At 60.9% G+C, this 21,349-nt stretch overlaps 3 protein-coding genes across 6 annotated transcripts; 1 reads left to right on the top strand and 2 right to left on the bottom strand.

The window, feature by feature from the left end:
- Positions 1-27: 27 nt before the first annotated feature.
- On the bottom strand, positions 28-4,251 carry SURF1 (SURF1 cytochrome c oxidase assembly factor). 3 transcript variants are annotated; one of them, XM_089913995.1, is made up of 8 exons: positions 4,046-4,251; positions 2,987-3,120; positions 2,822-2,904; positions 1,762-1,953; positions 823-895; positions 567-736; positions 283-364; positions 28-203 (listed from the first exon to the last, which is right to left on the bottom strand). In XM_089913995.1, exons 1-7 carry the CDS (start codon positions 4,248-4,250, stop codon positions 307-309), a joined length of 915 nt encoding a protein of 304 aa, XP_089770121.1. In that variant the 5' UTR covers position 4,251; the 3' UTR covers positions 28-203; positions 283-306. The 3 variants fall into 3 exon arrangements, with proteins under 3 accessions (XP_089770121.1, XP_089770120.1, XP_022433962.1); XM_089913994.1 differs by having other exon boundaries at positions 574-736; XM_022578254.3 differs by lacking the exons at positions 2,822-2,904; positions 2,987-3,120; positions 4,046-4,251 and adding an exon at positions 2,502-2,613 and having other exon boundaries at positions 574-736.
- A 24-nt stretch (positions 4,252-4,275) lies between these two features.
- SURF2 (surfeit 2) lies at positions 4,276-10,476 on the top strand. Of its 2 annotated transcripts, none has more exons than XM_089913993.1 (6): positions 4,276-4,451; positions 4,540-4,694; positions 5,427-5,530; positions 7,610-7,798; positions 7,982-8,142; positions 8,431-10,476. In XM_089913993.1, the coding sequence occupies exons 1-6, from the start codon at positions 4,374-4,376 to the stop codon at positions 8,509-8,511; spliced, it is 768 nt and encodes a 255-aa protein (XP_089770119.1). In that variant the 5' UTR covers positions 4,276-4,373; the 3' UTR covers positions 8,512-10,476. The 2 variants fall into 2 exon arrangements, with proteins under 2 accessions (XP_089770119.1, XP_022433958.1); XM_022578250.2 differs by having other exon boundaries at positions 4,280-4,451; positions 8,428-10,476.
- Positions 8,796-21,084, bottom strand: SURF4 (surfeit 4). The gene is made up of 6 exons (XM_022578248.3): positions 20,893-21,084; positions 13,844-14,030; positions 13,134-13,210; positions 12,453-12,496; positions 11,822-12,008; positions 8,796-11,130 (listed from the first exon to the last, which is right to left on the bottom strand). The coding sequence occupies exons 1-6, from the start codon at positions 20,938-20,940 to the stop codon at positions 10,864-10,866; spliced, it is 810 nt and encodes a 269-aa protein (XP_022433956.1). The 5' UTR covers positions 20,941-21,084; the 3' UTR covers positions 8,796-10,863.
- Positions 21,085-21,349: the final 265 nt, after the last annotated feature.

Genomic DNA, 21,349 nt, shown 5'->3' with positions numbered 1-21,349 from the left:
ATTTGGGTGGAAGGAAGGCGGTACACATGCGGTGTCGAGATTTATTTATACCAGTAACACGTTATCAGCCTAAAGTCGAGTCTCTTGAAATGGCTTCAGCTGTTCAGGGACTGGGCTACATCCGCCAGCCTCCTCACACACCAGGAGTCCGGCTTAGGAATTTCTTAAACCACAGGTACGAGGTGGCCGCGCAGAGTCCGTACCTTGGGTTGAAAGAAAGTGAGCGCTGTCGGGGCTGAAGGGAGGGTGGGGCGAGCAGGAGTGGGCGGAGCCCGGGCTCACCAGGTGATGATGTACTGCATATGCTCATTCCTCAGGGCCACTCTGGTCTGCCCTCCAATGGGTCCTCCAGGGACTGTGCTCTCTGCGGGGACAGTGGGCTGTGTCCTCACCGGGGCCTGTGCTACCAGCTGCTTGGCACTTAGTGGCCAGTCAGCCAGCCCCCTCGTGTCGCCCTCCTCTTAGCGCCTGTCAAGCACACTCCCGCTCCACCAAGACGAGCGCTGGGGCGGAAGTGCCGGGGAGCTGTCCAGGGTCAAGAGGAAGCTAGAACAGGGCCTGCTCACGACGTACTGAAGTCGGCATCTATGAAGATGGGCTCCGCGCCTGTGAGCCGGGCCATGGCCTCCAGGTCCCGGTAATGCCAGTGGTTCCTTGCGGGATTATTCTCGGGAACAAAGGGCTTCCTGGTCTCCGACAGCCTCACCATCCCGACTAGGTCCACTTCTCCCTCAACCTGCCCAGGAAGGTGTGAGATGCTCTGTGGGGCCCTGCATGGAGCCTGCATTGGTTCCTACAGGGGAACGGGTTCACGCCCCTTACCTGGCCTTTGCGCCGCGTATCTGGATTCACTTTCTTCCTGGGCACAAACCCTCTGTTTACCAGGATGGTGACTCTAGAGTAGTAAGAGCGTGCTGTTTCAGGTAGGGGATGGTTTTTGAATAAAGGTGGTCACTAATGGTCACTCTGGCACCTCCCTCCCGGACCACGGGTAAGGGTTTACGGGTTAGTAGAGCTAGCTGGAGCGGGGGAGGGGTGCCTGCGACCCTGAGTGCTGTAGGTTCACGGCCTCTGCGCCACCGCCGCCGTCACCAGCAGCGGCAGCCTCTGCTTGCTGTGTGCTCCACCTGCCGCACACGCCCCGCCGCCTCCAACTGCTGCCTCGCGTGTCTGCTCACAATCTCCCATCCTAACCAGGGGCGTCCCCGAGCCGCAGCGTCGGGGCCCATCCCAGACCTAAAACCAGAAAGCTGGGGGCTGACAAGGGACCTGGGGTTTCATTTGTATGTTACCGTTGGGAAGCTGCTCTACTTACCGGTCTTGCACTTGCAGAGCCCCCAACGTGTACATGTCACCTTCCCCTGGGATACTCCGCCCATCTCCTCACTCACTATTTGACCCAAAGAGCCCAGGGAAGCCTTCCTCGAGTCGACTCCCCCCCTGCAGGGCTGGGGGTTCCTTTCTCGTGAGTTCCTCTGCCGGCCCCTCAGGCTGCACCCTAAGCGGTAAACGTGTGCGCCATGCATGGACGGCTTCTCCAGAGCCTGTTTTGTTCACCTCTCCTTCCTGCAGAGCTCAACAGGCAGGCGTTGTTCAGTCATAAGTCAATTGGCTTAATAATGTCAGAATTACACATTTCAAACTCCCAAGGAGTCGAGCTTATCTGGGTTTCTTGGATTCCCCAGGGCTGGGGGCTGAGAATGAAGGAGATGGGAAGGACCGCATCTGCCAGGCCGGTCAGCTCCCCCGCGTCCCACTCACCCCAGGGCAGTGCAGTGGAAGGGAGTGACCACGTAGGCACCACTCCCAGCCGCCGCCGAGAGCCGGCCGGCCTCCCGGGCCTCCCGGGCCGGGTCCACCAGGGTCCGTGGCATCATGTACAGCTCTTTAGAGTGGTCAAAGTGCCCCCTGACCTTCACTGGCCGGTACTCCAGGTTCTTCAGTTCCATCGGGCTACAAGAGAGGGGAGGAGCTGAGACCAAGCAAGGTTTGGCAGGAAGACAGACCCTCTCAAGGGTCTGCAAACCACGAAGCCCACCGTGGCCTGAGAAGCAATGTAGAAGGGGACACACCGCCACAGTGGGGTCTGCGTGATGCGCCCTCCAAAGGGGGAAGCTGATCCCTTTGATGCCACATGGGAACGTGGATCTGTGCTGCCCAACAGTCCATGTTTTCAAGAAAAGCTTAAAGCTGTGGCCTCCCGTGTGAACACGATAAAATACGTGGGCCAAAACCGTCGTCTGCAAGCCGAATGTGACCCACTTGTTTGCTCCTCTGTCTGGAAAGCTTTGTGATTTTAGCTGGCACTCTTAGGACAGTGCCTTTTTTTTGGCTGTGCCGCACAGCTTGTGGGATCTCAGTTCCCTGACCAGGGATGGAACCAGGGCCCCCTGCGGTGGAAGCCTGGGGTTCTAACCACTGGACCACCAGGGAATTCCTAGGACAGTGCTTTTAAATGAGGGGAGAAGGCAGTCGACTGCCTGCGCGTTTTCTCACAGTACCATTCTCATGTCCAGACTTGACATGTGCGTGCCCTCCCCTCCAGCTAGGAATTACTGCTGCAGAAAGCCGTCAGCACTGTGCGGGGGTCCCTCAGCTACACTGGGCCTGGAAAAGGCGCGAAACCCAGGTTCAAAGATCTGTCTGTGTACGTTATGTCAGGCAGCTTCACAAGGGCAGTCGGGTGTCAACAGGAAGCCTAGCAGGACCACTGATTTTGAGGGCTCCCATCAGGGTCGGGAAGGGTGGCAGCAGCCAGGCCCCACTGCTGACCTCACCTGAGCCCCAGCCCCGGGGGGGTGGGGCGGCCTCACACACTCACTCTGCGGGCAGTGGGATGGGCTCGGCCATAACTCTAGACTCTAGTTCTGCGATCAGCTGTAGCTTCCACTTCCGGCGCTGGACCTACGGACACAGGGCATAAGCCCGAGCAGGTGGCAGCAGAGTCAAGGGCTGAGAGCCAGGAGCGCGAGAAGTCAGGCTTTACCTGCCACGTCCCCAGGCCAAAGGCAGTCACAGGTATGAGAAGCAGAAACCACTGGAGGAAGGAGTCGTCTTCCGTTTTTGCGGCAGTTGCTTCGGCTGAAGAGCTGCCACACCTGCTGGGCCTCCAGACCAACCCTAGTAGATGTCACAACACGGGCATGGGGCCGGAAGCCCTGGAACAAAGAACTGGAGCAGACAACTCCTTGAAGCTGCCATGACTACCGGAGAGAACGTGATACAGGAAGAGGGCCCAGGCCACCACGTGCAGTCGGGAGCCCACCAGCAGCACATGCGTCCAGCCCAGCTCCTAACCCAGTGCCCAGCGCATGACACCCACTCAGTGGACATTCACCCACTGAATGAGATCCAGGGCTTAGTCCTGGCTCTGCCACCAACCATGACCCTGGGTAACTCATGGAACCACCTCTCGCCTTTTGTGCAAGAATATGCTGAGATGTACCCTGTCACGAAGGTGCACGGGTGCAGGCTACTGCGCTCCGCAGGCTGACTGTGATACACTCTGGAGAGTGGTTTACAGAACTCAGAACAGCTGTTCTTTTTCATCGTTCATAAATTTAAGGTCGGCAAAACAAACACAGGAAGTACATTTAGGCTCTCAGAGGGTGAGTCCCATCAACGGAAAGCATTACGGGCCTGGAGGATGGTAAAAAGGCAGGCCTGGAGCAGGCTTGCGACGTGCCTTTACAGTGTGCACGGCACTCTACAGACAAGTACCCTTTGCTGTGCCTTGGAGGCAACATGCAAACTGTGGTGATTAGCTAGGCTTTCCTTTAGGAGCCCACACAGTTTCCGTCCTGGGTTGGCCCCGCATCAGCCCGAGGAGCCGTGGGGCGGTTATGGCACGTCTCGGGACGAGCGTGTCCGGCGGCAGCGCGGACGACAGCGCCCGCCAGAGCCCGCGCGCACCCAGGGCCCGACTCAGAGGCTCGGGCGGCAGTTCCCGGGCTTATCGTGACGCCACGCGCCCCGGCAAAGCGGAGGCACGGACGGACGGGGCGGCTTTCCCAGATGCCGAGGGCATCCCTGGACGAGTCCTCACCTGGGCGCGAGATGACCCCAAGGGCGCTCCTCCGGACGGCGCGGGCCGGGGCCTGCGGAGACGCGAGGGGCCGGCTGAGCTCGTTCAGCCCGGGCGCGCGCCCCCAGCCCGGCCACCCCGCTCCGCTCACCGGCCCCGTGCCCGCCGCCCGCAGCAGCGACCCCAGCCCCGCCGCTCGCAGCCCCAGCCCCCGCGCCGCCGCCATCTCCCCGCCCGAGCGCGCGCTTCCGGGATCTGGAGGCGTCTGCTTCCGGGGCGCCGCCCGGCCCCGCCCCCGGCCCACGTGGTTCGAGCGACGTTCGGCCTCCAGCTCCGCGCGCGCCGAGCCATGATCGAGCCGCCGGCCGACGTATGCGCCTTCCTGCGGGAGCATCCGAGCCTGCGGCTGGAGCCCGGCGCCCGCAAGGTGGGCGGGGAGCACAGGACCCCCCGCGACGGGCCCCGGGCCCTCAGACCGCCCAGACCCCCTGACCGCCCCGCCTTCCCGCCCGCAGGTGAGGTGCGCTCTGACGGGCCACGAGCTGCCCTGCCGCCTGCCGGAGCTCCAGGTCTACACCCGCGGCAAGAAGTACCGGCGGCTGGTCCGCGCCTCCCCGGCCTTCGACTACGCCGAGTTCGAGCCGCACATTGTGCCCAGCACCAAGAACCCGTACGTGGCTGGGCCTGGCCGGGGCGGGCCCGACACTGCCCCGGAGGCCTAGGGTGGGACAGTTCCTAGTGCTGAGTCTGGCCGGAGCTGGGTAGACTCCAAAGCCCCGACCCCTCCCCGCTGGGTGAGCGCTCCTCAAAGACGCGGCCTGTTCTGCAGCGCCCACCCTCCCGTGAGATAGGAGACCTGAGATCAGGTGGGCGTCCTGGAGCTGTGAGTCACCTGGGATCTCAAGTGAGGCCCGTCCCCCGTGCACGTTTGCTTTTTTGTAAACGTGAGGTCTGTCACCTGGGCCTGGCTGCTTCAAGAGGATTGGAGCGCTTGTGCTTGGTCACCTGAGGTTCTGAACGCGGTCGTTTCCCTATCTTTAGTTTAAAGGAGAGGTTTGATTTAGCTGAGAGCGCACGGTTGACAATAGTAGTCAAAACGAAGAGGGGCTTGGCAGACGCTCCCACTGTCGAGCACTTTGCCATGCTTTCGCCGACGTGCCTCTCTCGTGCTGGAGCAGAGTCCGGCGAGGCTGGTGAGGCCTGTATTCCAGGTAGACGGTGAGAGGCCGCAGTCCGCCTGGATGAGTGCTTCTCCAACCCGGCTGCGGACTGCAGTTGCTTGGGAGCTTTTAAGAATCCTGATGCCCCAGCCACGTGGTAGACCTCCCCTGTCAGTCTGTCGGGGGGAGGCCAGGGTGGAGAACCATGGGTCTGGATCCTTGCTTGTGAACTGTCCCCTTAGGCACCAGCTGTTCTGCAAACTCACCCTGCGGCACATCAACAAGTCCCCAGAGCACGTGCTGAGGCACACCCAGGGCCGGCGGTACCAGAGGGCGCTGCAGAAATGTAAGTAGCCGAGGCGGAACACGGGTGTCTGGGTGCTTGCCTGCCCTCCCCCAGGACCAGTGCCCCTAGAACGCAGAAGCGGCACCTTTGGTGGTACTTGGTGGATGCAGTGGTTCGGGTCCCAGTACAGTGAGGGGAGAGGGACGACGGTAGAGACGGTGCAGAGCCAGAGGCAGACTCCGAAGTGATGCAGGTTGTGTTAAGTGCTGTGAAGGAGACAGTGCCAAGCGAGGCAGGTGGACCTGTCTTATGCAGGGTTTCTCTTTAGACTGAGACTTGAGGGACTGCGGGGGGTGGGGGCGGGGAGAGTGCTTCGCTTGGCTAGGGGGGTGTCTGGAGGACGGCCATTGTGCCACCAGGCAAAGTGGGGTTAGAAAGGCGGGTGGGGACGAGACCACAGTGGGTCTTGGCAGCCGTGGAGTGGGGATGCCCTGGAAGGGTTAAAGCAGGGACTGGCCTGATCTGTTTGTGTCTCAGGATCACATGTTGCTGCCAGGGGAGAGGGGAGGGGAGGGGAGGGGAGGGGCGGGGCCACCCGGTTGCTGTGCAGTCACCCAGGTGAAGATGCCGGTGGCTGGGGTCACCAGGTGCTGGCAGGGCAGATGGAGGGATGTGGGAGGTTTCTAACGGTTTTGTGGATAGAATCAGTGGACGGGGGCAGTGAGGGAGAGGGGGAAACCGGCTGTGCTTCCCAGGGTCCTGGTGTGACAACTGGTGGCTGATGACGTCACGAGGGTGGGAGAGTGGAGTCTGAAGAATGGCCTTCTGGGGAAGAGCACAGGTTCCTTCGAACGTCACAGGTGGAGGTGGATCAGGGAGGGTGGCTGTTGAGAACACGGACCAGCCCTCAGATGACGCAGATCAGTGACACACACACGGCGTCTGCATCCCGCGGAGCTGGGTGACAGGGCCGGGCCTGAGCTCAGAGGAGCCCCATGCGGTCGTGTCTGAGGCAGAGAGGAGTCGCAGGGACGAAGCGGTAGCCTCGTCAGACGGCCCCGAAGGGCAGGTGCGGACGGAAGAGTGAGCCGAGATCTGACGGAGGCAGCTGAGGTGGCAAGGTGGCGACAGAGCCAGGCCAGAGCGGGCCAGGAGGCTCGAGCCTCCCCGCGAGTGAGCGAGGCGGGGGCCGGGGGAACGGCTGGGCGGGCCTGGGGACTGGAAGGAAGGTGAAGGAGGACGAGCCCGGAGGCCTTGCTTCCCGGTGAAGAGGTGAGGCTGCGAGCGCGGCGCTGAGGGGCCTGCGGAGGCAGGACACGGGGTCCCCGGGCACCTTGCTTCCCGCAGCCGCGCTCAGCTGCTCGGCGAGGGCGGGAAGGGGCTGCGTTTCCCCACGAGTAGGGAGCGGTTCCGATGCCGGGCCGGGGCGCCTGGCCACGCGCAGGCTCCGCTCTGCTGATGACAGGGCCGCTGTGCGGCCGTGGAGGGGGCGGCAGAGGGGCAGCCGGGGATGGGGCCCCGCAGGTGGGCGGTGACGAGAGAGCCGGGGCCCAGCAGGGCCCGTCCACCCCGTGAGTGACGATGGCCGGAGTTGGGGGACAGTGAGAGCCGATGGAGGGCGAGCTCCAGCAGCCGGCTGCCCCAAGTCCTCGGTGCAGGAGGGGCCGGTGTGGCTCCAGCGAGGCTTCTCCGTGGAGGCCTCGTCCCCGCCCTCTGCTCTGAGCCAAGAGTCGGCAAGGGCCAGGCACCAACTTCCGCTGAGCCCCGCCATCCAGCGGGGGTCCTGGCCGCTGTGCCTGAGGGGACTTCAGTCTCCGGGGGACAGGCTGGCCCGGCTTCCTGTGCCCGCTCAGCGCCCTCCCAGCCGTGGCTGGCTGGAGCCAGAGAACAGATGCTCCAGGCGCGTCCTAGTCGGGGAAGAGGGAGGCCTTCGCCACCCTCCTGCCCCGGGCCCGCGTCCCCACGCGCCCCCCTGCTCTCCCGGAAGGAACCCGGCTGGCGGCGCTCGCCTTCCTCTGCCGATCTTACCTGTGGGGGGAGGGTTCTGGGGGCCCTGGCAGAGCTCAGCTCTCTTCCCGTTCCCGGAGGGCTGTGGGGAGACGAGGCGGGAACCGGGCAGCGTGCGCGTCTGTCTCCCAGATGAGGAGTGCCAGAAGCAGCGCGTGGAGTTCGTGCCCGCCTGTGCCGGCGGCAGGTGTAGGAGGAGGGGAGCCCGGCAGGACAGTGGCGGGCCGCCCCGCCCTAGAGAAGCCTTCTGGGAACCCGCGTCCAGCGATGACGGCGCCGCCCCAAGTGACAGTGACGACAGCATGACAGACCTGTACCCACGTAAGCCGGGACGCGCCCCCTCTCCCTGCCCATCCTCTGGATTCGGGTTGCGACCGTCCGCTCCGTTTCTGTCAGCCGTGAGCAGCTCCCTCCCGCCGTGTGTCCTCCGGTCCTGGGCCCGGCTGACCCCCGGCACGGGTGGCGGACTCGACCTAAAACGGCCCAAACCTCTGCTCCTTCCAGCCGAGCTATTCACCAAAAAGGACCTGGGAGGGACCGAGCACGGGGACAGCACCGATGGCTTTCTGACAGGGGATGAGGACGAGAAGCCAAGACGCCGCAGAGAGACGGGCCCTGGGGACAGCGAGGCCGTGGGCCGGGAGCGGGTCCCCAAGCGTGGGAAGGTGGGGTGCCACCCCCAGGGCTGCCGGCGTGGCAGCGGCTGCTTCTAGCTATGGTTTCAGCTTCTTTAAAAAAACACCTTTCTCACAACCGAAATCTCAAGCTGACGATACGCTAAGAGAGGCTGCTCTAATGGGGGCGGGGGGCTGCTTCCTGGTTTGCTGCCCAGGAGTTTCCACTAAAGCCTCTTCCTCTCTGCGGGCCGGGATTGCGGGGGCCGGGCTTACAGCACCCCTGCGTCAGATCAGAACGCCTCCACTGATCGGGATTCTCTGTTTGTGCCGCAGAAGCAGTCCGGCTCGTTGAAAAAGAAGTCCAAGAGTCATCACTGCAAACCTAAGAGCTTCAGCTCTTTCAAACAGTCAGGTTAATGGAAAGTCGCTGGAGAAAACGCATCTTGAGAGCCTTTCGAGAACCCTCCCGGCATGCACGCCATGTTCCTCTTCGAGGTGCCCGCCGCGCGTCCTCCCAACTGGTGGGATGTCCATCCACTCCTCGTTTGCTGCCCCAGAAGGCCGGGCCGGGGGGGGTCTGACCCGCGGATGTCAGGGTCTCACCCCCACCCCCAGGAAGCAGCAGGGACCCCGGAGGGGGCACCGAGGAGAGCCCTGGCCAGTCCCCACCTGGCTGGACGACACCAGAGGATCACACTGCATACAACAAATGCCACTATTTATTTTGACATGTCTCCAAAAATCAAAATGTTTTCAAACACAACTAAGATATAAAATACAGCATAAAATGAGATTCATAACTATCTCCCCCATAAAGCAAATAATTTTTCAGAAATCGTTGCGCCAGAACCAGTTGGTAGATCCTGTTTTTCTCTTCTCCCCGAGTAGGCATCGACCCCCGGCCCGAGCACTAGCCCACGCAGGGCCAGGGGAGGCGGGACTGGTGGCCACGACGCCACCTGGCCACCAGGGTCAATCTGAGTTTTTACAAACCAGAAAGGTCTTCCTAGCAGGGAGCCGAAGAAGACCTGTACCCTGCCAAAAACAGTGTCACGGAGCAACTGCGACCTGGCCGAGAGCGCCATTCATCAGGGCCACCATGCTGGGGTAACGGGGAGGGGGGTGTAGATCACGACGCCACCCTGCCCAGGTTGCGACACTGAGTCAGAACACCCCCTTGGTGTGGGAGCATCCCAGTGACTGAAGTAGAAAAGTCCTCTGAACTTATAAATACTCGGGGAGTAGGGCCACCAGGAGAGGGATTGGGAGCATCTTGGGTTGAGCCTCTGCAGTGGCGGGGACACAGGACGGTGCTGGAAAGGTGCAAGCTCACTGGTGGGTAAGAGCCGGCCTCCCCCCTGCCCTGGGAAGCTGACCAGGGGCTTCGCTGGGGCGGGGCGGGTTGCTCCCCACCTCACCCTGGCTCTGGCCTGGAAGGTAGACGTGGATCTGGGTTCAGGACTGGCCCCAGCAGCCCTGGGGAGGCCCTCAGGCTTGCACCCCTAGCTGAGCAAACCGGAGAAGGGGAGATCGGCCCCAAGGCAAGGCTTGCGAGAGGCCTCCAAGGAGGGGAGTTCGCCAGCCTCACCACGTCGGTCTGACCCTGACTCCCCATGGGAGGCGCAGAGGCATCGCTAGGAGGCGGACGAGTGGAGAACAGCAAGAAGCACTCAGCCCCAGGAAGAGAAACAGTATAAGGCAATGTTAGGAAACTTGAGATACAGGCTCAAGAGCCAATCGGTAAGGCATCACAAATCGTAAAAAGTAATTTGGGCTGCATTCAGCATAGCAAATAGACAATCTGAGCAAGCCGCAGCCTCGTGAAGATGGGGGAGTGGTGGCCGCACGGCCTGGGGAGCCCCGGGAGAGGGGGGCAGACGAGCGGGCAGCGCCGGCCTGGCTCTGGCTGTGGCCCTGGAGCAGCTCAGCGTGAGGTAACCGGTCTGAGCGCCCCGCTCTGGCCCGGCCCCGCGGTGGCAGCTGCCCCCCACCGAGCTGGGCACGCATGCGGCTGAGGCCCGCGTGCTGCCGGGCCCGGGGGGCGGGTCCCTGCGGGCTCCGGGCAGCCTCCCCGTGGGCCACCGTCCGCACCTTGAGCCACTACCGCTCCCAAGGCGTCGCCCCATAAAAGCGGCACCAATCCGAGTCGAGGCCCTGATGAACGCCTCTCGCCGCACCTTCGCTGCCCCTCCAACACTGCCTTATGCTTTGGGTCTGGGGTTCTCTATATGCTCTCGCTGTCCCTATAAAGTATCACAACGCGGGGCAGAAACAACGGGGAAGGCACTGGTGCGAGTCTGAACCAGTGTGTTGATGCTGGGCTGGGCCACCCCAAATCATCGAGTAGTTTTAGCTAAAAACGTAAACTTTAAAAAAAAATAAGAGGGAGACTGCTTTGAATGATACACAAATGTATCTGCTCACAGTACAGCTTGAAGGTCCCCCACCCCAAAAAAGAAACCAAAAAAAAACCAGGACTGAGAGGCCACAGCCAAGCAAGCTGCTCACTCCACGAAGCCACGGCCGGCCTTGGGGAGGGAGGTGCTGACCACGGGCCGGCCGGCTCTGCATGGTCAGACACCAGGCTGTGGGGTCCAGAGCAGATTTAGCCATCAATTATCAGGTGTCCGCAAATAAAGTTCTCAAAACATCTGTGCCTTTACCAAGGGAGGGGAGGGAAGAGGATACAGAAATGCTGGCAGTTACGGCGAATCCACCCCGAACCAGTCCTCGACGGCCACGGGTCCCAGCCAGGCGGGGAGGGGTCTGTTACCACTCTTTCTTCTTCTCGTCCATGGACACGCCCCCGGGGCCCAGGGCCACCACCAGGAGCAAGCCTCCGATCACCGACATGGTCTGGAAGAAGTCATACTTGAGGAAGTCGTGCATGGGCTTGTAGGCGGGAATGGTCCAGAAAGCGTTGAAATACACGTTGATGGCAAACAGCCACACGACGAGAGTCAAAGCGGCCAGCTTGGTTTTAAAGCCAATGGCCACCAAAATCATCAGAGCCGTGCCCACGATGTTCTGGAGAATCTGCACGGGTTGGAAGGTAAGCAATGGAAATAAACAGGCAGGTTCCAGCTGCCCGTGGGCCAGGGTGGAGTGACTCAGGGCGTGCCGAGAGCCGGCATTACAAGCAGGGAAGAAAATCATGTCTCCTGCGATGGGGGCAGCAGCGAAAGCAATGCTTTGAAAACTGAGAAAGGTTTGGGGAAGGGTCGGTCTCCAAAGAACAGACTGGGATTTACCGGGACCTGCCCCAGTCTGAGCCTGGTGGACCTGCCAGTCACAACCACAGTCCCCGGCGCTGCTTAGAGCCAAACGCTCCCCCCCTCCCCAGCACCAGGAGCCCCTCCTGGGGACCCCGCCCGGCCGGGGCCCCCCAGCTCTGTAAGCTACTGGGGGACAAGGACAAAGCCTTCGACTCTGCAGCCCCAACAAAAAGGACACGATCAAGGCAGGAGTGTGAGGAAGGAAAGAGAAACAGGAGCCTGTGCCACCAGGAACCTTCACCAGCAGCCTGGACGGACCCTTCAGCGAGGTCAGGGAGATTCGGGACCTAATTTGTTGGAAAGGCAGCTTCTCGGTGCATAAGAGCTTGGCAGCGTTGTTTCCTTTAACAGGATCATCCCAATGGCCCCTCAGCTATGCTTAGTGCACAGCTGGGAAGAGAGGGGGCAGCACCCCTTCTAGAAGGACAGGGACCCCGACCAGGAACACTCACCGAGAAGAAGCTGGCGTCGAAGTGAAGGAGGGTCATGAACATCAGGACCAGCAAGACCCGGCCTCCGAGCTGCATGTACTGTCTGGGGGAGCTCTCGCGCACGGTGGGGACGCCCGCGAACATGCTCTTCCCTTCGGAACGGGACTCCGCCAGGAGAAGCAACAAGCCTCCTCCCAGGGCCAGGTTCCTGAGGAACGGACACGCCACGCTAGTCGCTCAGGCTCATCAGGCTCTGTGAGCGCCCGGCGGACCACATTGGGAGACGCCGGCAGGAGCAGGGACTCTGGTGACACCCACGGACAGGGAAGCCCCACGCGACCGGAGACACAGATGCCTCCGCGCCACCCTCGGGATGGCCTGGCCTGGGCTCTCCTGCTGACCAGCTGGGTCCCTGGGAGCCAGTACTTCACTTGGGCCCTCGTCGCCCTCATGAGATACGGGGTCGGGAGGGATGACCTCATTCTCACCTCTGTCCTGGGGGCTGTGGGTGGGGAAGGAAAAGGCTTCACCAACGTCCGCTACAGATTCTAAGAAGCATGGTTTGGACCCAAAGAAACTTACTTCAACCCACAGTTACTGAGTTTAGAAACACGAGGAAAGCGCACTAAGTCGCCAGCCAGAAGGCACCTACCTCATGAGGAACTTCAAGTCCCATAAAATGCTGTAGGCAATCGTCTAAGGAGAACAGAGAAGAGAGAAACTTGAGTCTCGGCATTTTCAGACAGATCTGTATTTCTACAGAATGAACAGTGTCAGGCAGTTCTTCCAGTGTAGGTGAGAATCTAAATACAAGACACAAAGAACCCTCTCAGGACCCCGACGGCCCCAAGCTCAGCGTCTCTCGGGGCAGCGGTGGCCCCGGATCCAACAAGCCCTTGCCTCCTCAGGGCGGGGCCCAGGACGTTCTGGAGAACGCAGCGGCTCTGAGACACCAGTCTGCAGTAGATGTGTGGGACACATCTCACGTGAGTAGCTAGGTGCTCTTCTTTATGAAGTAAGACGCTAACGACACAGTGTCCTGGCTGCAGCCGACCCCGTGACTTGTCCCCTTGTCACAGGGAACTCAGGAAAGTGGCAAAAGGTGGATGCCCGGAGTTCGGCCCCTTCCCAGGGCGCTCGGCTGTCTGGCTCTCCTGAGTTTCCACGGCTGGCATGAAGGAAACTCCAGCAATTTCTCAGAAGAGAAAAGGAGTTCCAGGCAGACACACAGAGGGCTGAAAGGGGAGTGAGCCTGAGTCCTCACAAATGCCTTTTCGCCAGCAGCTCTGCTCTAACCAGAGCGAGAGTGAGACCCCAGCCACGTGCCGTTTACCTGCAGCGCGATGATGCCGAAGAGCCCAAAGCAGGCGTACTGCACGAAGTTCCTACTCAGCACCAGGATGCAGCCGGCTGCAAAGGAGAAGGGCGAGGGTCAGGGGACCGCGGCCACCTCACCTGGCCCTCCGGCGCAGCGGGAGCCCAACCGCCCGCCCCCAAGCAAAAAGCATCTTCTGGGAGGATTCATGGTAGGCACGGGCCACACACACGCGTCCACTGGCCTTTACTCATCAAAAACACTGGTCCGGAAAGTGGGTCCCTTGCTTACAGAGTCACTCACTGTCCATCAGAAAGAAGCTCAACTGTGGGGCTTCGGGACAGGCTGGCAAGTGCAAGTCCCGTCCTTGCCCCCTAACGTGCGAGAGGGAGCGCTGCTGCCGCAAGACGGCCAACAGGGGCGGAAGGCAGACCCGAGGCCGACGCAGCTGCTCTGGTGTCTGATGCGCCCCCTTCTCCGTTTACCCGTTGGTCCTTTCCAGACACCCTGGGTTTGGGGTGCCTCAGCTCCTCGCTGGCCCACCCAGGTGCCCCCATCTCCAGCACCTCCCGCTCTGGGCACTGATCACAGGGCCTCAAAGCAACGCAGCCAGGACCCAACACAGAGCACGCACCCGCGCGCCGGCAGGCCCAACTGCCGGGCCCGGGCTGCTGGCCTGGCGCGAGGAGCTACAGACGCACAGGCCCCCGAGCGCCGGCGCCACTCACTCAGCTGTCCGAGCAGGTTGAGGAGCACAAAGGAGGAGGCCAGCAGGTAGCCACAGCTCCAGGTGGTGTCGATGTAGTCCCGCTGCTCGCCCCACTGGAACCACATGCGGACGCCGTCCTCCAGGAAGGTGCTGGTCAGGCAGAGGCGCGCCACGTGTGGCAGGTACTGCTTGGTGACTCGCAGGAACTGCGGGGCCGCGGAAAGCCGAGGGTCAGGGGCCCGGCGCCCGCTCCCAGCACCGCCCAGGCCTCCGCCCGGGAGACGAAGGAGCCCGAAGGCGATGCCCCGGGCCCAACCCGACCTCCTCCGCCATCTCAGCTGACGTGTGTGTGGCAACTACAGTCGTCACGCGTGGACTGCCACAGGACACAGGGCGTGGGCAAGGCAGACCCGCCCAGCGACAGAGTGGACCGGCCCTCGGAGGTGACCCGTCGAGGGTGTCTCCGCCGCGGCACTACTGCCTCCGCACCAGCTCGCTCTCTGTCGTGGGGCGTCCTGCGCCGAGGGCTGCAAGCAGCCTCCCCGGCCTCTCTGCCCACCAGCTGCCATGAGCGGCCCCGCTCCGACCGCGACAGCCCGACACCTCCAGACACGGCCGCCTGCCCCCTGCAAGCCGCGCCACTTAAGATGGGTGATTAGGGCACAAAGAGGCAAGGCGAGACTGAGGTACAAATGTCATTCGGGTGAACTGCACGCACTTTCTCTTACCAGGCATTCGAAGCTGAGGTACAAAGGGAAAGAAACCCTATGACACACGCTAACACAGCAGGAACTCAGGAGAAAGATCGGAGACCCACCCACACGAGTGACATGTCAGGAGCCAGAGTCTAAAGGGCAGCGGTGAGTCTGACTCCTCAAAGGGACACAGCTGAACGTCACAGCCCCTCTTAGGCCGACTAAACCTGTCGCTGCAATAAACAGAGGCGTATGTAGGAGCGTCCCTTCATTTTTGGTGCTCTGAAGAGCTGCTTACAGGTCCTAGGAGGCACGAAAGCTGCCCGACAGGGTTAACGAGCCTCGGGCTTAGACCAGCCTTTAGTTCGTCAGCTCTGGCTCGGTCTGCACAGAGACGCCTCCCCTCCTCCGGGGACCTGGGCCACAGCAGCCTGGCCTGGCCGGCCTGGGAGCGGAGGAGAGAGAGGTGACAAGCCAGGTGTCCACTCTCCTCCAGTCCTGGAGCTTGAGCCCCGAGGTGACGCGTTTGCTCAGCCCCTGACCCCCACGGAAGCGGTGCCGGAGTCACAGTGAGGGGAAGACAGACGCGCAGACAGGCAAGCACGCAGGTACGGGCACAGAAGCACAGGCGGAGACCGGAGCTCAGGGTTCTCATCCTGGCTCTGATACCCACCAGCCAGCACACTGTGGACTGGAGACGGACTGAGTTACTTTGGGGGGAAGGGGAGTGGTCTCTACCATCCTTCTAAAAGTGAGGACGGCTGTGTCCATGGTGGCGAAGATTCTTTCCAACTTTGATGAGCAGAGGAGAAAAAGAAAGGGAAAGGACCCTGTTTTAAAAAAAAAAAGAGGTCCCAAATACTCCTATATGAATTCTGGAGTCCACGCAGAGAAGAAACACGTCAGATCGGGGGCTGCGGGGACAGCTGATGCCACATGCCCTCCCGTTTCTGCCTCATGGCCCGAATGATTTCGAAATGCCCAGCAACGGTGTAATCACCCAGCCCGTCAAGACACAAAGAGCACCCCCTCAGCTCTGATGCCCTGGCCCTCGTGTCAAGGCCCAGCCCAGAAGCCCGGGAGACGACACTGGCCTCAGCTCGATGTGGAAACCGGGGAGAAGCCACGGCGAGGCCGGCAGAGCCCCGCCGGATGGCTGTGCAGACTCGGACTCCCGGGCGGGGGAGCACGCCCACTGCGCCGCAGCCCACAAGACGAGACAGAGGCAGTGTTTAAAGCCTCCGTGATGCATCTTAATTTGAGTGTCTGGGTCAAGAGGATTAAAGAGCGGCCCAGAGAAGGTTCCCTTCGGACATGTAATTCACTCCTCCCTCTGCATGCAGACACGCCAAGGAGACAGACGTCTCTCTGCTTTGGAAAAGCACAGCAAAAGTTCAGGCATCTGTGCTCTGAACTAAGCACAAATCTGATTTTCAAAGTCATACGTGACCTAGGTTTAGGGCTGACGGTTTTATAAGTCAGGCCGATCCGGAGCCTCTCTTAACCAGCCACGCGCTAATGGGCACCTGTTTGCACTGAACAGGAAAGAAAAAAACTAGGTGTGATATAACATGAGACCAGACCCAATTTTAATCTTATTGCCTACACACATCTTGGTCTCAACGTGTGGCCCCTGAACCCACGTCACGCTGCTTTAGACAGTGTCCTCTCGGCACAGCAGAAGAGCCCCCGAAGCAGGCACCCAGAAGCCACCTGGCCGGTGCGCGTGCTAAGCCGGCCTCCCGCTCACACAAAGGGCCCGAAGGCCGGGGGCTGCCTGCTGCCCGCGCACCCGCGGGGCGGTCAGCCATTCTCTCCACTGGGGTAGCTACACCTGACCTGGGACATAACCCTGGGAATACGGCGATCATGTCCCACAAAGCACGGGAAAACCTACTTTGTCTTAGTATTCAGGACAAAAGGGACCTGAGGAAAGCAGTCTGCAATTCTTATTTCATGAGAACTTAGAGGCGGAGGAAAGAGGCAGTCAGACTTCCTTGATCACCGAGGACCGGGGCTGCCCTTCTCAAGGGCCAGCTCAAGCCTGCGCGTCCCAGATTAGAACCAGCGGCCAGGTGACTTCCCGCACATCAGGCTGAGTCAGGGCTGGTACTGGAGCTCAGTGCCTCACACATGTGCGTCCACCGAGACCCCCGAACCCCCAGTAAGTCTCCCTGAGCACTGCTCTGTAGGGTCACGCAGCACCTCGAGGTCCAGGAAGAGATGTCAGCCGGCCCTGAGCTGGAGAGATGGCCTGGCTTTCTTTACTAAAAACCCACGTGGGACAAAGCGCCTACCAATAGGAAGGCAGCTCCAGGCTGCACCTGACCTTCCGGGAGCAAGCCTCACCAACCACAGCCCCCGCCCGCACGCCTCCACCCCACTGCCCAGAAGAGGCGGGGCGGCTTTTCTGAACCTCCTGTCTAAGACCGGTGAGCGGGGAGAGTGAGCCAGCCGGCTCCCCTCTGCCCTCTCCCCACGCCTTTTCGGCATAAGGCAGGAAGCCCTTGCTGGGGAGGGGGTGACAGAGCAAAGGAACAAGAGGAAAACACTCAGCAGCCACCCACCACTGTCACCAGAACCTACCACACTGACGGTCATCCACGCACTGTTAATCCGGAGTCCTGAGGCCTGGGGGCTGTGTATGCCCGGTTCAGTGTCCTGCCAAGGCCATCCTAGCTCTCCGGCGATTGACCAGAGGCCAAGGGGAGCTCCTGGGGGTGACAGCTTCCAGGACTGGCTCTGTCCTGCCAGAGGACAGGTAAAAACACCAAAGGCCAGGGACCTCCCTGGTGGCGCAATGGTTAAGAATCTACCTGCCAACGCAGGGGACACAGGTTCTATCCCTGGCCCAGGAGGACCCCACATGCCGCGGCACAACCAAGCCCGTGCGCCGCAACTACTGAGCCTGCGCTCTAGAGCCCGCGAGCCACAACTACTGAAGCCCGGGCGCCTACAGCCCGTGCTCCGCAACAAGAGAAGCCACTGCAATTAGAAGCCCGCGCACCGCAACAGAGTAGCCCCTCCCTGCTCGCCGCAACTAGAGAAAGCCTGTGCGCAGCAACGAAGACCCAATGCAGCCGAAAATAAGTAAATAAATAAATAAATTTATTTAAAAAAAAAATACCAAAGGCCACACTGGAGAGCAAGGCCTCATGCAGCTTATCTGTCACCTTGGTGACGAACCACCAGGTAGAACCCATTAAGTGCTAATACTCCTATTTACTGGTGCAAATGTGCTTGCAAGTTACAGTCTGCAGACTGGCAGCGAGCTCCAGCTGCAGGGCACGTGCATAATTTTGGACTGCCGAGTTCATTAGTCTCTGGCTCCTTCAGACCAGTGTCAGATGGCTTCCGAATGCCCAGCTCCAGCACAGAGCACTCTCAGTACCTTCTCCAGCAGGAGGCCACGCAGGGCAGGGAGCCTGATGCCAAAGAGGCAGCTCGGGCACAGCCTGCCAGCGGGAAGTAACCAGACCACTCACGCTGCGCTCGCGCCTCTGCAGACCTGAAGGCAAGGTCGCAGGACGGCCAAGCCACGCGTGGACTCAACATATTGACCCACCACGTGCTGCGCGAGACCACACAGACCTCCCTCTCCGCATCTAAAGGTGGAAACGCTATGGCCAAGCTCCGGGATCCAGGGGCGGCAGAAGTCGTATATGCGGAGGACCTGGCCCAGTGCGGGTGTGTCGAAGGTTCGGGATTGCTGTCATGACTCTCAGAGGACACACGGCCCTTTTGAGGTCCCGTTCACGGCAGCCCAGACTTTCTGGCCACATCCTGTCACTTAACTTTTGCTTTTGTCTTCTGAAGACAAGGTTAGAAAAGACAAATATGTCATATTATATGATCAGTGACTCTGATGCCATTTCCCCAGTCCCTTCAAATTAGATCATTTTCATCTTAAAAGCCGGACTCGCAGCACCTTTATTGTTTTAGTACTATGTGGGTAAATGTTAAAAACAAAAGCGCCACCCCAGATTTTGTCCACAGGAAGCCACTGCTTTGGCTCTGCACCCCACTGTCTGTCCACATCCTCCTCTCGCACCAAGCCTGCCGCCAGAAGAGGCTCCTAACTCTGGCTGTGACAGACGCTGTGACAGACGCTGAGCCCCGCCCTCCTGAGCCACCCAGAGGGGTCCGCTGACAGCTGTCACCATCGAGGTGGGCTCTGCTGCTGAAAAACTGACAGCAGGGGCCTGCACTGCCCGACAGACGCGGCCTCGGTCCACGCTATTTCTCCGTTTTTTAAGGCAGCGCGCGCCCTCTTACGACGCTAGTGCTTTGTGCGGTTCCCTTCATTTGTACCCGGAGAGGAACACCAGGCTTTAGAAGCACGCTGTGTGTGGTACTAGCCTCGAGGTCAGAGACTGGGCTTCTCCCAGGGCCATGGCCCCAGGCCAGTCCAGGAGCCTCAGCAGGCCCGGCCTCCCTTCCCATAGTAAACTGGTGCAGGCCAACCCTGTGTGCCCCTCAAGGGCCTTTCTGGTTCCAAGATTCTGCTTCTCTCATTGAAGGCAAACAAAATGGAGAAAAAGAAGAAAGGATTACGTAAAAAGAGTCTGGTGGGGTTTTTTTGTTTTTATTTTGGCAGTAGGAGGGTTTATCATTCGACAGTTGGCAGCAACCTGACTGGAGACATTTTATCTAGATTCGGTTATGAAATTCACTTGCAAAACCAGGGTTTTTCCGGGCTGCAGAGTGCGTGTACAAGGCTCTCATGACTCCCTTGGCTAAAAGGAGCCATCGCCTTAGGTAGTTGCTCCTTGGGGGAACAAAATTGGGTCACTACGGTTATGGCAATGAAAACCGACAAACTAAGCAAGCCTCCTTGGTTTTTGAGAGCTTTCGATATGAATTGTTTTTGAGAGGGATACAATTTTTGGATTGTGTCTGTAAACACAAAATCACGACCTTAGGAAAAACTGTTTCTTCAAGTCGCTATGTGTTATCCCCAAAGTGGTTTTTAAAGTATCAGCTCACAGGAAAGTAGCGCATAGGAGAACCCGACTGGGAGACCACGCAAGAGAGGTATCACCCCTCAAGGGAAACAACAGGAAATCTTGTTCACCAATAACTGATCAGAAGGTGCACACGCGCGCACACACACACACACACACACACACCCTCCAAGAAGCCCAGCCTCAGAGTATGATGAATTAATACCACCCCCATAAAAATAAAAAATTTAACCTCACTACTCTTAACTCTGGCAAAGCCACACACACATTAAGTGAACCAAAGAAAGAATGACAGTTGGGCCAGACATGGATCTTCCGGCAGAGATGGGGCTGTTCGTCTGTAGACATAACGGGGTACTTTTAGAAGTAAAACGTACACGACTGAATAATCACCACCATGTTCTTTGGACCAAGCTTGGTAGAGAGAGAGGGTGGAAACTGTGTCCTTTCCCCTTTCCAGGATCTGGTTCTGTCCATCTAGTTTTTGAACACCTTTAATGGTGACTCAAGGGCCTGTTTCAAGGGCTTCCCTGTAGCTCGGAAGGCCACCTGTACACCCTTGGAAGGGGAAAAACAGGAAGGTAGGCTTCCCCTCCTCCCAGGTTTGTGTACAGACAGATAGATACCCATTCATTTCAGTCTCAGGTCAGAGTCCAAACAGGGAAGGAAAACGCAGGGAAGGGTCAAAGGGACCCCAGGAACCCAACACATCTGGGAAAGAGAAAACAAGTACTGTGGCTTTCTGCAGTGGGGTGCATACCAGGGCGCCCCCTTTCCTCTGGGAGGACCCCAGGCCTCCAGCCTGACCAACCCCCGTTCAGGATCAGCTCCCCAGCCCGCCCCCGAAGAGCGCCCAGTAAAAGGAAAAGCGTGCAGGGACCACCCGACAGTGTAGAATGCAGAGGACGCGCCCCACGCACCCCGGGGCCTCGGGCCCCTTCTCCGGAGCCGGGGAGGCAGCCGCTGACACCCCTCGGCTTCTAGGATGGCCCGGGCCGGGCTGGGGAGGACGGGCCCACCGAGCTGGGCGCCGAAGCAGGGGCCCGGGAACACACCCAGAACCCGGGTGGGGGGGCGGCGCAAGGGCAGGCTGGGCCCGGAGGCCGGGTTTGGGGGTGCCCCCGGCCGGGACGGGCGGCGAGCCCAGGAGGGAGGGCCCTGGTTGGGGGAGGGGGCGCGATCCCTCCGGTGGGATCGGGAGTGAGGGCACGGCCCAGGCCTCGGGGCGGCCCTGCGGGCCGGGGGCCGGCTCTGGGGGCGGCCGGGGTCTCGGGGCCGGGCCCGGGGGGTGCAGGCGGGCCGGGCGGGGTCCCCGGGGGGAATCCAGGAGAGGGGGCCGAGGGGGGCCGGGGGAGGAGGCTCCGGGCGGGAGGCCCGGGGGAGGGGCCGGCCGAGCCCGCAGGCCGCACCTGGTCTGCGAAGTCCTCGGCCGTGCCCATTAGGTCGTTCTGGCCCATGGCGGCGGCGGGAGGCTCGGCTAGCTCGCTCGCTCGCTCCCTCGGCGCTCGGCCCGTCGGCGCCCGCGCCTGCGCCCGCTGCGGCCTCCACACGAAGTGCCGGCGGCCGGCCTCGCTCCTCGTCCGCGGCTCCAGCGGCTGCCACGTAGGCCAAGCCTTAAAGGGGCCGCGCCGCGGGGCCCGCCCCGGCCGCGCCTTAAAGGGGCCGCGCGCCGCCCGCCGCGCTCAGGCCCCGCCCACCGCACTTGAGGCCCCGCCCTCCCCGCTCGAGGCTCCGCCCGCTCCTCCCTGAGGGCCGGCCTGCTGGAGACGCGCGGGTGCCCCAGCGGACACTGTGACACTGTTCGGGCAGGGAGGGTCCCCGGATGAGGCCAGCACCCGGGACTGAAGGGCGCCCCCAGGGTGGGGG

The sequence above is a fragment of the Delphinapterus leucas genome, chromosome 6, assembly GCF_059928025.1.
Source record: "Delphinapterus leucas isolate spDelLeu-1000000601 "Yukka" chromosome 6, BTC_Dleu_Yukka2, whole genome shotgun sequence".
Lineage (NCBI taxonomy): Eukaryota > Metazoa > Chordata > Mammalia > Artiodactyla > Monodontidae > Delphinapterus > Delphinapterus leucas.
The sequence above is the reverse complement of the archived record's forward strand: the minus strand, read 5'-3'. Positions and strand labels throughout refer to the sequence as shown.

Bases quoted from the DNA above. Each gene is read 5' to 3' on its own strand.
- SURF2 (XM_022578250.2), top strand. From the start codon at position 4,374: ATGATCGAGCCGCCGGCCGACGTATGCGCCTTCCTGCGGGAGCATCCG. The intron at 4,452-4,539 runs GTGGGCGGGGAG...TCCCGCCCGCAG, and splicing joins TGGAGCCCGGCGCCCGCAAG to GTGAGGTGCGCTCTGACGGG. The intron at 4,695-5,426 runs GTACGTGGCTGG...CTGTCCCCTTAG, and splicing joins GTGCCCAGCACCAAGAACCC to GCACCAGCTGTTCTGCAAAC.
- SURF1 (XM_089913994.1), bottom strand. From the start codon at position 4,250: ATGGCGGCGGCGCGGGGGCTGGGGCTGCGAGCGGCGGGGCTGGGGTCG. The intron at 3,121-4,045 runs GTGAGGACTCGT...GACATCTACTAG, and splicing joins TGGGGTCATCTCGCGCCCAG to GGTTGGTCTGGAGGCCCAGC. The intron at 2,905-2,986 runs GTAAAGCCTGAC...CTGTGTCCGTAG, and splicing joins TTGGCCTGGGGACGTGGCAG to GTCCAGCGCCGGAAGTGGAA.
- SURF4 (XM_022578248.3), bottom strand. From the start codon at position 20,940: ATGGGCCAGAACGACCTAATGGGCACGGCCGAGGACTTCGCAGACCAG. The intron at 14,031-20,892 runs GTGCGGCCTGCG...GCGGCCCCGCAG, and splicing joins CCGAGGACTTCGCAGACCAG to TTCCTGCGAGTCACCAAGCA. The intron at 12,009-12,452 runs GTAGGTGCCTTC...TCCGTTCCTCAG, and splicing joins GACTTGAAGTTCCTCATGAG to GAACCTGGCCCTGGGAGGAG.